General features: G+C 39.5%; 2 protein-coding genes across 7 annotated transcripts in view; one reads left to right on the top strand and one right to left on the bottom strand.

Moving 5' to 3' along the window:
• The window catches only part of LOC117705391 (gamma-crystallin D), a 763,352-nt gene that overhangs the window by 113,714 nt on the left and 635,013 nt on the right, over positions 1-14,625 (bottom strand). The gene's annotated exons all lie outside the window — the stretch shown is intronic.
• Pikfyve (phosphoinositide kinase, FYVE-type zinc finger containing) overlaps positions 1,061-14,625 on the top strand; it is a 92,515-nt gene continuing 78,950 nt past the window's right edge. For 3 of the 6 annotated variants that reach the window (XM_076931766.1, XM_034498001.2, XM_076931768.1), the window contains exons 1-6: positions 1,095-1,236; positions 4,696-4,876; positions 6,388-6,537; positions 6,771-6,806; positions 10,031-10,149; positions 11,147-11,318. In XM_076931766.1, coding sequence (XP_076787881.1) covers positions 4,705-4,876; positions 6,388-6,537; positions 6,771-6,806; positions 10,031-10,149; positions 11,147-11,318 — 649 coding nt within the window. In that variant the 5' untranslated portion in view covers positions 1,095-1,236; positions 4,696-4,704. Of the gene's footprint in view, positions 1,237-4,695; positions 4,877-6,387; positions 6,538-6,770; positions 6,807-10,030; positions 10,150-11,146; positions 11,319-14,625 lie in introns of all 6 variants that reach the window. The other 3 variants (XM_076931767.1, XM_076931764.1, XM_076931765.1) reach the window with 2 other exon arrangements.

Genomic DNA, 14,625 nt, shown 5'->3' with positions numbered 1-14,625 from the left:
GGTTAGGTTAAGGACTGCACCCAAGAGAGCCCGGCTTTTTGACTTGCATAGAAGATTGTCAGGTCAAAGCACAGCAGTAATGAACACCAAAGGCGGCGAGAGAGCGCAGAGGACAAGATCCAAGAGCTAGTTAAGGATGGTGACCAGGAGTTGCAGCGTCCCCTAGCTTCAGGTTTTGGTGGTACAACATTTGGTTGAAAAAACCAAAGCTGGGTGAGAAATGCCAAAGTTCTAGAGGAAAAGAATTCTCAGAATAACACCAGCCTTCAGATTCCTTTCAATTCTCCCCGGCAAAGCCCTACGTTTTCAGTAAGCAGGTCTTAGCTTGTTTTCTACTTTTAACTGCATGGCCCTTTTAGCAGGACAAAAATAACGGGTCATGTTAATACCAAGCTGAGCAAGTCAGGGCTTGATAACTCTTATCTGCAACACAAAACTCGAATTAAAAAAAGCTATAGTCAACATCACTTGGGTCAGGCTCTGTGCCGACTGCCTTTCATGCACTGTTCTACCAAATCCTGAAACAAAACCAACAAAAACATTAACAACAACAACAACAACAACAACAACAACAAGACAACAGGGAGTGAACGCTGCTATAATAACCCTCCTTTACCCACCAGAGGTCTGAGGCCTAGAGAAATAAGCAATTTGTTCAAAGACATATAGTTGGTTTTAGCGGAGTCCGAAAGTACCCTGAAAGCTAACCACCTCTTCGCTCTGGGCTACACTGATGGAAGTCGGTCCAAGAGAGCTCGGAGAGCTGTCCTAAATTATGAGTGCTCACAGTATTGAACACATACGGTTACAGCAAACCAGCTGGCGTCTACTGCCTGGCGCGCGTGATGCTCACATGCACTGTCCTCCCTGCTTCCTTCAGGAAGGCTGAGGCAGCGTTAATTCCTCTGGGGGGGAGGGGGGGGCTAGAACGATAATCTCTGGGTTGGATTCTTTCTGCCTGAACATCTGATCGGAAGGTCCGTTGGGCGGTGAGGAGTGGGCGGAGCCGGCCCTTGGGGCCTGTTGATGATTGGTTGGAAGGGGTACTGGGCGGAGCCTTGAGGTGGTAGGCGGAAGCGAGAAGCCGCAGTTACAGCGTAAACCTGTGGGCTTCTCGGCGCGACCGCCGGCTGCCCGAGAAAGCCGGCGCTGTGCTTGCTTACGGATTCTCGGCCGAGAGTGGTGAGGCGGAGGCCGGGAAGCGGGAGGCCCGCGGGGCCGGGGCGGGAGGCGAAGGTAAGGGAGGCGGCGAGGCATGGGCGGGCAGGGCGCACAGTGGGAGGAAGGCCGGCGTGGGTCGCGGAGCACCGCTGGAGGGATGGCGAGGGCCAGGGGCTCTGCGGCCGAGGCTCGGCCGGGGAGCGGGAAAGACCTCACGGGAACCTGCTGGCTTCTGAGCGCCCGCCGGCCCTGTGTGGCGAGACCGGACGCGGGTTGGCTGGGCCATCTCCTGCAAAGGCTTCCTCGACACAATGGAAGTTTTCTTGCCTCTCTGTTTTCCTAATGTCCGAACTTATTTCGGAGGTGGACCATGTCATCTCTTCCCCTGAGCGGGTGAGCTCAAGTCTCAGGGGTGCAGCCTAGTCTGGAAAAGAAAGTTCCTGACCCACAGAAATCATTCCAAGCTTGAGTGTGTCCATCAGTTTAAATGCTGGTTTCTGCCATCTGAGGCTTTTTTTTTTTTTTTTTTTAAATAAAAACTTCAACGTAGTCCTTTTTTGAGGAGACTTTATTTCCGAATAAGTCGTTTCCCCTTTCCCAAGAGGTTCCCAAGAAAGGTTGAGAGTGAAATTTGATGGATGCATTTAGGAATTTAGGGTCAGGAAAGGTGCAAATTCTGCATAAAGCAGGTTATTGCTGTGTATCTTACCTGCGTAATGTGTTAAATGATGAAGCGTTGCTTCTTCATTCTGTGCATCTTGTGTTGGTAGAGGTAGGCGCCCAGCAAATCGCACCGTCTTGTTTTACATTTATTTGAATCTCTTTCTGCCTCTCCAGGACTCCCACTCTTTCCAGTCCTCCCCTCCCCATGGGTGGGGGAAGTGAGAGACAGACAGAACAGACACACGTGTGGGGTGGCAGCAAGCGGGAGATAGTCTTAGTTTCTTTCTCTTTGATTCCTTAGGTTCAGGCTTGTGACAAAGGTCAGGACTTTTCTGAGAAGCAACACTAACTTCCTGAGTCCTCTCCCTCCCTTTGCCTCTTTCTGGAAAAGTTACATGGATCACACTGGTTTTCCTTTAGTGTTTCTGTTGTGCATGGGTCAAAAAAAATGAACAATAAGCCTTTCTTGATGGAAGCTAACATTGCTTGTATTCAGCTGTCCTGTATTAATAGATAAAAGTTTGAGAATTGTATTTAAGAGAAAAACTGACCCTAGAAAATGACTATGCTGCTGTTTGGAATTTCACCTACAGTTTTTGTATGAGCTAATAGGTCAAGTTATTTCATACACTTTAATATAGGATTTATTTTCTGATTTGCTTCACCAAGATACTTACTTCAAATCTGCATATACCACACTAGCTTTGGGATAAAAAGAGACACTGCAGAAGTTGTTGGATAAGTAGGTTAATATTTCTAATTATGTGTGCAGAAAGAGCCATCCTTTCCAGCATAAACAGTTATTATGCTGCTAAAAATCGGAGTTGTAATTTTTTTGGATGCTGCTGGCATGTAATTATTAAGATTAAGTCTATGTGGTTGTGTTTATGTTTTAGAGACTGTACTTGATGTGTGTTTTCATGGTAATATTTTACCTTCACATATCCAAAGCTTAATGAAAGTTGTGGATATGGAAGACCTTTAGAAGTAATTCTAAGACTCTGTAGGCAGATTGGTTTCTGTGCTTTTCTTGGTATTTTTATGGGTTTTTATTGCCATTGCATCTTTTTCTTCTCTGGTGGTCTTTAAGACAAAACAAAACTTTTGAGTTTTTACTTGATCAGTCACCATCTTATCTTAATTCTTTAAGCTGTAGGATCATAGTTGTATTTTAGCTTGACACAAGTTAGAGTCTTCAGACAGGAGAGAGCCTCATTGAGAAACTGCTTTCATAAGATGGGCTGTAAGCAACCTGTAGGGCATCTTCTTAATTAGTGATTGATGGGGGAAGGCCCAGCCACCATTGTGAGTGGTGTCTGTCCCTGGGCTGGTGGTCTTGGGTTCTATATGAAAGCAGGCTAAGCGCTTGTTCATGAGGAGCAAGCCAGTAAGCAGCACTCGTCCATGGCCTCTGCCTCAGCTCCTGCCTCCAGGTTCTTGCCTTGCTTGAGTTCCTATCCTGACCACCTTTGATGATAAACAATGGTGTAGAAGTGTAAACTAAATAAACCCTTATACCAGAAGTTACTTTGTTCTGGTGTTTTATCACAGCAGTAGTAACCCTGACTGAGACAATACTTTACATGATACTAGAAAAGGTCCTCCTTCCCTGTCTTTCCTCCTCCTTTTCCTGTTCTTCCCCCACTCCATTGCATTCTTCTTTTCCGTTCTTCCTCATCTTTTCCAATAAGCACTTGTTGCCAAAATCCCATCCAAGTCAGTGCTTTCATTTCTGTGTTAAAGTACTAATCTGAGAGAATCTTGAGTACTAAGAGAATACAGTTGGCTAGAATCGGAAGTCTGTGAAGAATACAATTTTTTCTTTTTTTGATAGCGGAGTGTTGGAGAATTCTGTCGCAAGACTTGTAGTATAGTAACAAGTCTGTTTATCACTATCTTTGCTCAGTCCAAAAGAAAACCCGTTTTAGGTTCAGTGTACCTTAGTTGCCTCAATTATCAAGTATAGTAATACTTACTTAGGTGACTTCTAGGAGTGTTGTGAACGTAAAATGAACCGATAGATGTGATTTTGAAGGAGAAAACATTTTTAGAAGAGTGTAACGCCCTAGTTTGTACAGTATAGATAGATTGCAGACTTTAGCAGTTTTGCTAGCACAGATTACAACGGGTGCTTCTCCTTAAACTTTCAATCTAAGGGGGATGAGCCTCAGTCCCTTCCTGTAACTTTTATTTTGTGACTAGACTTACTACTTCGACCGGTTATGTTTTCTTGGTTACTCATAAACAAAAATACCTTTTAAGAAGGTCATACCTTAATATCTTATGAATTTAGGCTTACAAAGTGGTTGTAGAAATCCCAAGTTCCTGTGCCTAAGAGGAAAGAACAGGTAGCTTGTTGATTTGAGTACTTGTCACAGGCATTACCAAAGCCATTTGCTCAGATTGCATAGACATGTCCTACAAGGTGACTGATTTTCTTTTCCTGAGATACATACTTAAAATAAGGCTGAATAGTTTATGCTATATAAAGTCAGTTTCCACTGTAACTTTAAAAAGCTATTATTATTTTAACAGAAAACCTTGGATACCTATAAGTAATGGGGACTTTTTTTTGACTGTTCATATTTATGTCTTCTTACCTGCAGATTTTAAATTAACTTTAATTGTAAAGAGAATAAGAACGATAATATTTAAAATTAGCTCAGCCACATAACCATGGTTTTTAGTGTTGAGGCTCTTTTCATTTAGACAGCATTGTTTTATAAGCCTGAATTTGAATATTTGGACATAGGTTTCCTTACTCTTTGGTGTTTTTGATAAGAATTGTCATACAGGGAGGCTGTCTGGAATATTGCCTGTTCTTCAGTACTGTTCTAAGGCATCTCTTTCCCTCACTGCCTTTCTTTCCAGACTCATGAAATGGCCACAGATGACAGGAGCTCCCCAACACTGGACTCTGCTAATGATTTGCCTCACTCTCCCGCCAGTCCGTCTCACCTCACTCACTTTAAACCCTTGACTCCTGACCAGGATGAGCCCCCCTTCAAGTCAGCATATAGTTCTTTTGTAAATCTTTTTCGTTTTAACAAAGGTAAGATTTCATTCTAAACCTCAGAGAAGCAGATTGGATTCTCTGCATACCCTTCTTTATGTCTTGCTGTGTGGTTACGAGGATGTGAAATATTAACAAGGTGGTGGCTTCAATCTCAGGTCACAAAGTTTTTCTAAGAAGGAAAATAGCATTTCACTGTAATCTGATTAATTATTTGTGTGAATTGAATTTAAAATGGCTAGGGAAGTCCTTTTTAATGAGAAAGCATTTTTTTTTTTTTTTTTTTTTTTTTTTTTTTTTTACATATTTTCTATCAGTGTGCTTAGACTTAAGGTTATAGAATGAAACTTGAGGGAGGCATTGGTAATAAAAAGATTTTAAAGCCATAATATTAAACAGCAGTATATGGTTTATATATTTAAAAACTTAGAAGCTGACAGTAGACATGTTGGGACTTACACTCATGGGATTGAATTGTAAATGATAAGAAGTGAACAGATAATTTAAAGGATGAGTTCAATTGTTTTTAACCAGAATTTAAAATATAGCCATATCTTGCTCTTGCTCTTAATTTGCTTTTTTTTTTTTTTTTTTGACAAAGGGTCAATTTTTTAGCCTAGGCTAACCTGAAACACTGTAACTTTGGACATGAGGCCATTTTTCTGTATTAGTCTTCTGAGAGCTTCAGTTACAAGCATAAGTTACCATGCCTGATTTATTTGTCATTGTTTGAAATATGTTAGAAGATAGAACCTGTTTTTAGGAATTTGGTAGTTTTACTCAGTAGAATTTTTCATTTCTGTTTGTTTGTTTGTTTTGAGATAGGGTCTTACTCTATAGCCCTGGAACTTACTATGTAGACCAGGCTGGCCTCAAACTCACAGAGATCTGCCTGTCTCTACCTCCTTAGTGTTGGGATTCAAGGTATGTGCCACTACACCCGGTCTTGAGTAGAAATTTTAATAGTACTAGCTCAATTTTATTAACAGTTTTGTTATCGAGGATAACATTTTACGTTTAGTTGTTGTAAGTTATGTATTCAGAAAGTTTTAAAAAGCACCTGGTATGCTGGGTACTGTTTCAGTAATACAAAGAGATCTCTCCCTTAAACTGATCTAAAAGGTTAAGGTTTTATGTGAGGCTTGCATTGTTTCCTTTAGTATGTCCACAAACTTACAAATGAAAAGCAAAACACACAGCTCATGTACAGAAAATATGTGACTGTTGGAATGGAATTTCATTCTGGTTTTTTACTTTTTAAAAAAAACATTTAAAAATTAAAAAAATATTATTTTCAGTTGTGTGTATGCATGTGTTTTATGTACAAGTGTGTGAGTACCTGAGGAGGTGAGAAGAGGCTTAGTTACAGGTAAATTTGAGCTGTCTGACGTAGGTGTTAGGAACTGAACTAGGGTCCTTTGCAAGAGCGTTACATACTTAGTTATGAATATAATATGTGAATATTGCCTGAAGGATTTTATCTGTCACCTTCTCCTTGTTGAACTCTGAGCCTTAGTTTTTCAAGTAATACCAAATTTCCTTTGTCACAGAGAGAGGAGAAGGGGGTCAAGGAGAGCAACAGTCTCCGAGTACAAGTTGGTCCAGCCCTCAGATTCCTTCAAGGACCCAGTCTGTGAGGTCACCTGTACCTTATAAAAAGCAGCTTAATGAGGAGCTCCACCGGCGCTCTTCAGTGTTAGGTAAAGCAGCTCTTATTTCACTTTGTGTGGATTTTCTTCTTTGTGCTTTCCAGGCGATATGCTGAATTAATGTTTCTGTTACTTGGAACAGTCAAGTACTCTTTAGAATAAATAAAACTTAGGTGATAAAACTCTTCAACTCTTGAAAGGTTCTTCATCACGTCATTAAACTTTGATTATGCAAGCACTGATGTCTTGATTGCATTTTGATTAATTACTTGCTTGGATTTCAGCAGAGAACACTTTGCCACATCCTCAGGAGGGCACAGGTTAGTTCCAACTTTATAGATTGATTCTGCTAATGAAGTGTGATGTGCATGCCACTGGCTGCAGAACACTGTCAAACTCCATTGGTGGGCTGCTGATGGCTGCTGGCCTTTGTCTTTGTTGGGGTGCACACTGTCAGTGTGGCTACATATACTGCTCCGCTTGCTTGCTTGCTTGCTTTCCATCTTGTGGTACTACATAGTCACCTCATTCATTTCCATGCTTTTCTGATGGGTGTGGGCTGGGAATCTGTGTTTGGTTGCGGGACTGCAGGTGGTTTACCTTTTGTTAGATTGTTAAACTCAGTGAAGTGGTTTGCTCACATCTAGGTGATAGAAGTGCAGAGGCACTGATTCCATAGAGCAGAGAGGTGGTGCATTGGGAACCATGAGTTTCTAAACCCTGTCCCTATCTGTCTTGTCTGGCCACTCACTTCCACAAGATACTTGAGTGAGCGATAGTTGTGTAATAGTGGTTGGCAGAAGGATATTTTACTGCTTGTTGAGGTTGTTCTTTCTGAAAGAAAGAGGAAGAAGCTAGTAGAAGAGCAGGCATTTTTGCTGTAGAGGTTGAATGAGCTGGCAGTGTCACCCCCCCCCCCCCCCCCCCACATTACCTAGGGCAGTCACCTCAGCTCAGGTTATGCCATTTTGAAAGGGAGAGTTGGGGGATAGAGGCAGAAGATTTTCTTTCATCCCAGATTATCTAAGTTTAACCACAGCCTTATTAAACTTCCCTTAGTTCTTAAACCTGACCCATGACTTAGGAGGATGAGGCAGGAGAATTGCAAATTTAAAGCCAGCCAGGAAATACTAGCAGGTTCCATCCAGACTGGTATAGAATATACAATGAGACACCCTATCTTAGAGGAAATAGCAAAAAAAAAAAAAAAACAAAAAAAAAAACAAAAAAAAAAAAAACCCAAAACATAGCAACAGAACCTGACGCAAGGCAACACTGTGCTGTATTTGCTCTTCTGACTAAATTCCATGCTGAATTAAAACATTAGATACCTGAGAGCTTTCATTTCCTTTTTCTTGCTGAACTCAGTGTTTAGTTTTTCACACAACGCCAAGCTATCCTTTGCTGCAAAGGGAGGAAAAATGGGCCAAAGATCAGTCTGAATTTCTTAAAATTGAGGAATTGGACTAGAATCCAGTCTGCTAGGGGTTACAGAGTTGTAGCTCGCCAACGTTCGCTTTTGTTGTTAAGATAAACTTGAGCATAGACAGAGCTTGGCTTTTCTCCTTCACTGTGGTTCCCACATTCCCTACTGTCTAATCCAGTCCAGTTCTTGGATTTTACCTTGGAGGCCTTTGAACTTAAGAAGTTTGGGACTGCTTAGCCAAATACATTTTTCCCTCAGCTGTACTTCTACAGTTTGGTAGTTCTGCTGTCTTAGGGAAGTTACTTGATTTTCTAGCATCCATTTTACAAAACTGTAGGTAACGTTGTGTCTAAGGGCATCGATCTCTTTTTGTTCACTGAGGTCAAGCAGGGTCTAACTGTTCATTCTTTCCCAGTAGAGGAGAATATTGATACCCTTCGCTTCCAAGCAGCTGAATGCAAAGAACTTTACAATTCATCATTGGCTGTGCCAGGGATCACTGCTATTATGATTCTTAGAGCTTTGTGTCTCCTTTTAGTACTTATAATCATGGAGTATGTTTTTTAATCATTGTTTGAGACTCAAGAGAAATTGAGCTATAATACATGTTAGCAACAGCACATCTGAGATGTATGCTGCAGTTAAGATAGGTACAGTTTAGATGAGGTGTTAGTGATTTAACTGCTGTAAGAAATTTTGATGCATTTGGATTTATACATCAATCTCTCATTGTTTGCAATCCCTATTTTCTTCCCTCCCAATGAAAGCAAAATGCCTAGTAGGAAACTAGTAAATAGTGAGAGATTTATGGTGGGATATTTTCCATTTTATAGTAACTTACCTTATAGAAGATACCTTCTAGGTCCCCAAGTAGATGACTAAAGCCATAGGCAGTTTCAAAGCATTCGATTCAATTCAAGACATTATATAATGTTTTTTTCACTATACATTAAAACCTATGATAAATACATTGAAACCTATGATAAATTAATTTATAAATTTGGCCAAGAGATTAATGTCAGTAATGCTAAACTAGCACAGTTGTAGCAGTGTAGTCAAGTCGTGTGGATGTGATCTGTTTCTCATGAGCTATGACGAATGTTAATATTTTCAGACTGTGGGACTGAGGATAACTGAAACCTTGGGAAGTAAGATGAGATGTGAAGGAATTATGTAAATTGGGGAGACTCCACAGGTTGTTAGGTTAATGTGCTTTAATAAGATTTTTTTTTTTTTTTTGTCAAGCCATCTTAACCTGAGATTTTGAAACTGCTGTAGCCAGGAATAAATAGAAACTTCACTTGTAATTTTCATCTAAAATAAGAATAGGTGACAACTGTGGTAGTTTCATGTTCCATTCTGGCCACAAATCTAAAATTTAGGCTTGTTTTATTATTAATATATTTGCTTTCATATTGTTATTTCAAATGTAAATGATCTCTTCCAGTGTGGAATTGCAGGATTGAGGAGGTGGTGGGTATTGGTGTGGATGAAGAAGAGTTAGGTTGATGCTTTGGCTTCATTGGTCATATTTTGCCATCCTGGATGTCCTGTAAAGCCTGCTGGGATCTTTGGATGGTTGGTCTGTCAAGTTTCTTTCTGATGATCTGCTGTGGAACTGAACAGTTTTCTCTGGTCCTATTGCTTGCCTATTTGCCTTTTGGGACCAAGTTAAGTTAACTCTCTGGGATTACTTTTTCTTCTGCTCATGTCTATGAGGTGTTTATTATTTATTTGGTTGGGAATTAAGTGTGCAAGAAATCATTAGTGAATTCTGGACATGTAAGTGATGCTTCCATTTCAACCCTCAAAACCATCAATTATTTCAGATAGTTCTTACATAGCACTTAAGTACATGTAAACTAGTGGTTTATATGTAATACATACTTTCAACAACTTACTTTTGGTAAAAATCAGTTTTAATTCTCTCGTCAGTATTAATGGCTGGGAGAACACATATGGTAGCAATGGGGATGATTGTTTTATCTCTCTCTCTCTCTCTCTCTCTCTCTCTCTCTCTCTCTCTCTCACACACACACACACACACACACACACAGCTTGATATTGTTACTAAAACTATTAAAACAATTATTTTCTTTTTAAAAATATCTGACTCAGACTCCAGAAGGAAAGCAGAAGCAGCCTGTGGAGGTCATGACCCACGCACAGCTGTTCAGCTTCGAAGCCTCAGCACAGTATTGAAACGCCTCAAGGAAATCATGGAAGGAAAAAGCCAGGTATTGTAGAGAGGCCTTGAAAGATTTTTTTATTAATCATTCATGGAGATCATGCCATGGCATACTGTCACTAAGTCAAAGTTTATTACTTCCTCTAATTGTGAATACCAGGGTTTTACACATAAATTCTTAATTTTGTTTTATTTTTTGTGTAGTCTATTTTTTCTTCTTTGTCTTTTTATATTTTGTTTTGGTGTTAGTTTATTAGGCCAAGGTTAGCACATATTCTCCAGCAAGCTTTATTATTTTTGTTCATAAATATGGTTCCAGTTTCTTTTTGTCCCTTTCAATGTCTAGTTAACCTAGCACATTGTTTTAGGAAGCCCTTTTTTCAGTGGTTGCATTACAACTCATCATCCATAAGTCCATAGACTTGTGAGTACACCACTCTTTCTTGTGGACCATTTTGTGTGTCCCTGTACTAATACTCTGTCTAAGGTTACTGTAGCTTTAGCCTGAGTTCTGAGAATGGATGATATAAGTCCAAGTTTTCTTCAACATTGTCTTGATCTGTCTGTCTGTCTATCTCCCTCCCTCCTTCATTTCTTTCTCTCTTTCTTTTTCTTTTTCTTTTTCTCTTTCTCCCTCCCTTCCTTCCTTCCTTCCTTCCTTCCTTCCTTCCTTCCTTCCTTCCTTCTTTTTTCTTTCTTTCTTTCTTTCTTTCTTTCTTTCTTTCTTTCTTTCTTTCTTTCTTTCTTTCTTTCTTTCTTTTTTTTTTTTTTTCCTGGGACACAGTTTCTCTATGTAGCCTTGGCTGTCCTGGAACTCACTCTGCTGTCCCTGAACTCAGAAATCCGCCTGCTTCTGCCTCCCAAGTGCTGGGATTAAAGGCGTGTACTACCACCCAGCTCTGTCTTGGTCATTTTAACCTTTTGCATTCCATCTGAATTTTAGAACTAGCTTGTCATCTGCAAAAGACACCTTCTAAAATTTCATTTGTCATTGCAACTTAATACTCATTGTTTTTAAGAAGTCATCGCCATTTTTGTTGTTGTAGGACAGTGACCTGAAGCAATATTGGATGCCAGACAGCCAGTGTAAAGAGTGCTATGACTGCAGTGAGAAGTTCACAACCTTCCGGCGCAGGCACCATTGTAGACTGTGTGGGCAGATTTTCTGCAGTCGTTGTTGTAATCAAGAAATTCCTGGAAAATTTATGGGCTATACAGGTAAATGCAGTTCCTTGATAGTTGTTACATTTAAAAGTCAAATTATGAAATGGTTAAATAGAAGGCCAATATTTTAGACATTTTTTATTTGGGGATTTATATTTAAGGTAGTGGGGTATAATACTGAGAAAGAGAGAGAGAGAGCTCTGATTTTAAGAACTTTATGCTTGAATAATAAAGGAGGTGAGAATGTTTATAAGTCACTACAATAAAAATATAGATATAAAAATCTACAGTATCAGCAATTATTAGATAAGATAATGTAGATTTTTATGTTTCTATAGAGTTTTTATTCACAAAGTAAAGGTTACCTTGAATCACATGATAGTATACGTTGGCAAATTGTATTCTACTTATATTTTTTCATTGAGAATGTAGTGAAATTTTGGTAATGGAGAAAATTTAAGGATGTTGAACAGTGGGGAATGGATTTATGCAGTGATATGGGAAGGGAAGGTAGGACTGTCTTTGTTTTGTAACCAGTCTTGACCATACACTCTTCCCATCTTAGTCGTGCAAGTGCTGGAAAAACAGCAAAACCAAATGAGCTTCAGCTCCAGTGTTTGACCAAAAATTTGTTTAGGCAAATTGAACCTTGCAAATAGAAAACGTATGTTGGATACAATTGCACACTTAGACTCTAAATAACTATAAAATACCTAGAATTTGGATCCGTAGAAAAATCAGTGGGTTGGGCTAATGTGGTGGCACAGGCTTTTAAGCATAGCATTCATGAGGCAAAGGCGGGTGGGTCTCTCTGAGTTTTAAGGCCAGCCTAGTCTATGTAGTGAGACATTGTCTCAAAAAAAAAGGAAATCAGTGAACATTCTTGAGAGTAGTGAGGCTTGGCTGTTTCTTGTTTGTTAATTTTATTCTTAATAGTTGACGTATTAAGGGAGTTTATCCTTGGTCTAATTCAGCCTTTGCTGTGGTAAAAATTGAAGGTTTTTCCTCAGATAGCAATTTCACTTCCTTAATGTGGTGCAGTTTTGGTAAGTGGCAGTGATTATCATAGCATTTTTATTTATTCTAGACTGAAGTTCGCTTTGTTTTGTTACTGTTTACTGAGTCCTGGTGGAAATGGATATAGTTTTCTTTATTGAGTTTTAATACATTTCATCTGCTAAACTGTAATTTTAGAAATTAATAAACTAGTGACTATATATATTTATATTTTGATAAAACGGCATTATATAATAGTTTTGTTTTGGGGGCTAGGGGTAGGATTTCTCTTTGTAACAGAACCCTGGCTGTCTTAGACATGTTTTGTAGACCAGGTTGGTCTCAAACTCACAGATATCCACCTACCTCTGCCTCCTGAGTGCTAGGATTAGAGGCATGCACCACCACACCTGAATATAATAGTTACTTTAAAATGAGAGAATAAAAGGCATGTTAGTATACTTGGTAGTTATTTATAGTAAAATATAGTATATTGAACTTTTAGGAATTTTGTATAGCACTTCAGATTTTTATATTAATGATAAGGTATAATTGAGGTAGAATTATTTAATAACATGCTATTTAGTGAATAGTTAAAAATAAATATAGTCTTGTTTCTCTAGTGGTGGGCTAAGTTCCAAGAAATACATCCCTAGGAACTTTTGTCCTTGTGTGAGATTATATCAGAGTGTATTTAGGATTAGCCTCCATTGAGCTACAAATTCTGTAATGGCAGGAACTGGTCTCCTTATTATTAGAATTAAAATTATCAAGTAAAGAAACAGCCAAAGCTGACCAAAAAGCTTTTGTTCATTGAAGAGCGTGCACCTTCCTCTCAGTGTTTGAGCCCCAGTGTCCTACTTCCCAGGTTAGTCCCTGAAGGCCTTATCCTTTTTTTCTCCTGAACCTACCAGAAGGCCTTAGTTTCCTGCCTCTGTGTACCAGGTGTGTGTCACCATGTGGAACTTCTTTTTTAAGATGGTCTTGTAGTGGTGATATTTAGAAAATGGCTCCCGGTCCGGCTTGTTCCTGGGCAGCCGCCATGTTCCCACTGCTTCTTGGTCCTGGGGCTCTGGCTAGGTAGATGCGCAGGCCCTGGGACCCATGAGACGCCACACTGCATCCACAAAGCTAGGCTGAACCCCAGACAATATCTGGTATCCTCACAGTACTTGGTAGAATGAAAACTCTTAATGCTGAGATTATCCAGTGGATTTATATATTTGAAAATGCTCAAATAACAAGATGCCCACACAATTATAATTGTTACCCAATATCTAACCTTTTGCTAGATGTTGCTACCCAGGACTGCTTTCTACCCACCTGTCTTCCTCTATGATCGATAGCCTTCTCCTTCTCCTCCCCTTCCTCTCTTTCTCCCCTCCCCTTCCTCTCTTCTCTCAGCTCCACCTCCTCTTCTTCTGCCTAATCATTGTGCTCCACTGTGAATACACAATGTAGCAGAATAAATATCTTGCTACAGGTGTTACTATATTGCCCAGGCTGTGCTAATGTAGCCTGCCAAATACCATCATGTCTCTCTCTTTTTTTTTAGTATTAGAAAAAAAAATGATCAAAAATATAACATAGTAAAGATAAAAACTAGTGACTTGGTTGTTTATCGTCAAGTGTTATTTATGTTCATGATTCACTTTTTGTTATTATGTGCCTTATGGTTTAGTGACTTACAAATCAGTAAATTTATTTAAACCAGCCTCAGCAAAAATGTGTAATATGCTACCCTATAACATTATGATGGCTGTTGTACCAGGCCCCATTTTAGCCCCAATATAATCTCAGAACCACTCTTGCATAGTGTGGCTTGTTAACTGAAAAGCCATATAGTACATGGTGTATTTTGCCTCTTAACACACCAAATTATTATGGAGTCACACCAAGCAGTGTTTTATAAAAATAGGGTAGAAATGAAACTTATTTTAGGACAGGATTTTATCCTAAAAAATAGGTTTAGAAGTATTAAGAAACCCTGTTTGTCCTCCTAGGAACTATTTCTGTGGTGTTACAGATTGAAATCAGGGCCTCATGCATTCTAGGCAAGCAGTCTATCACTGAGCCACACTCTTAGAACATTTCATTTTTATTTCACTATGAAAATTTCTTTTAGTTTTATTCCTATATATTGTATTGTATGGAAGACCATTTTCCATTAGTTTTAAAAAATGTACTACTAGCGGATAGAGGAACTCCAAAGACCCTGTGCCTGGACAAAGAGGTACATGGCTGCTGAGAGAGCGGGAATCAGTCTTCTCCAGAGACAGGCCCTGTGATAGGTTATCCCAGCCCAGCTCTTCAGCTCTAAACACATATGAGCGATACCGACCAACTACATTGGACTATCTACATT

This window comes from Arvicanthis niloticus, chromosome 3, assembly GCF_011762505.2.
Source record: "Arvicanthis niloticus isolate mArvNil1 chromosome 3, mArvNil1.pat.X, whole genome shotgun sequence".
NCBI classification, from domain to species: domain Eukaryota; kingdom Metazoa; phylum Chordata; class Mammalia; order Rodentia; family Muridae; genus Arvicanthis; species Arvicanthis niloticus.
The sequence above is the reverse complement of the archived record's forward strand: the minus strand, read 5'-3'. Positions and strand labels throughout refer to the sequence as shown.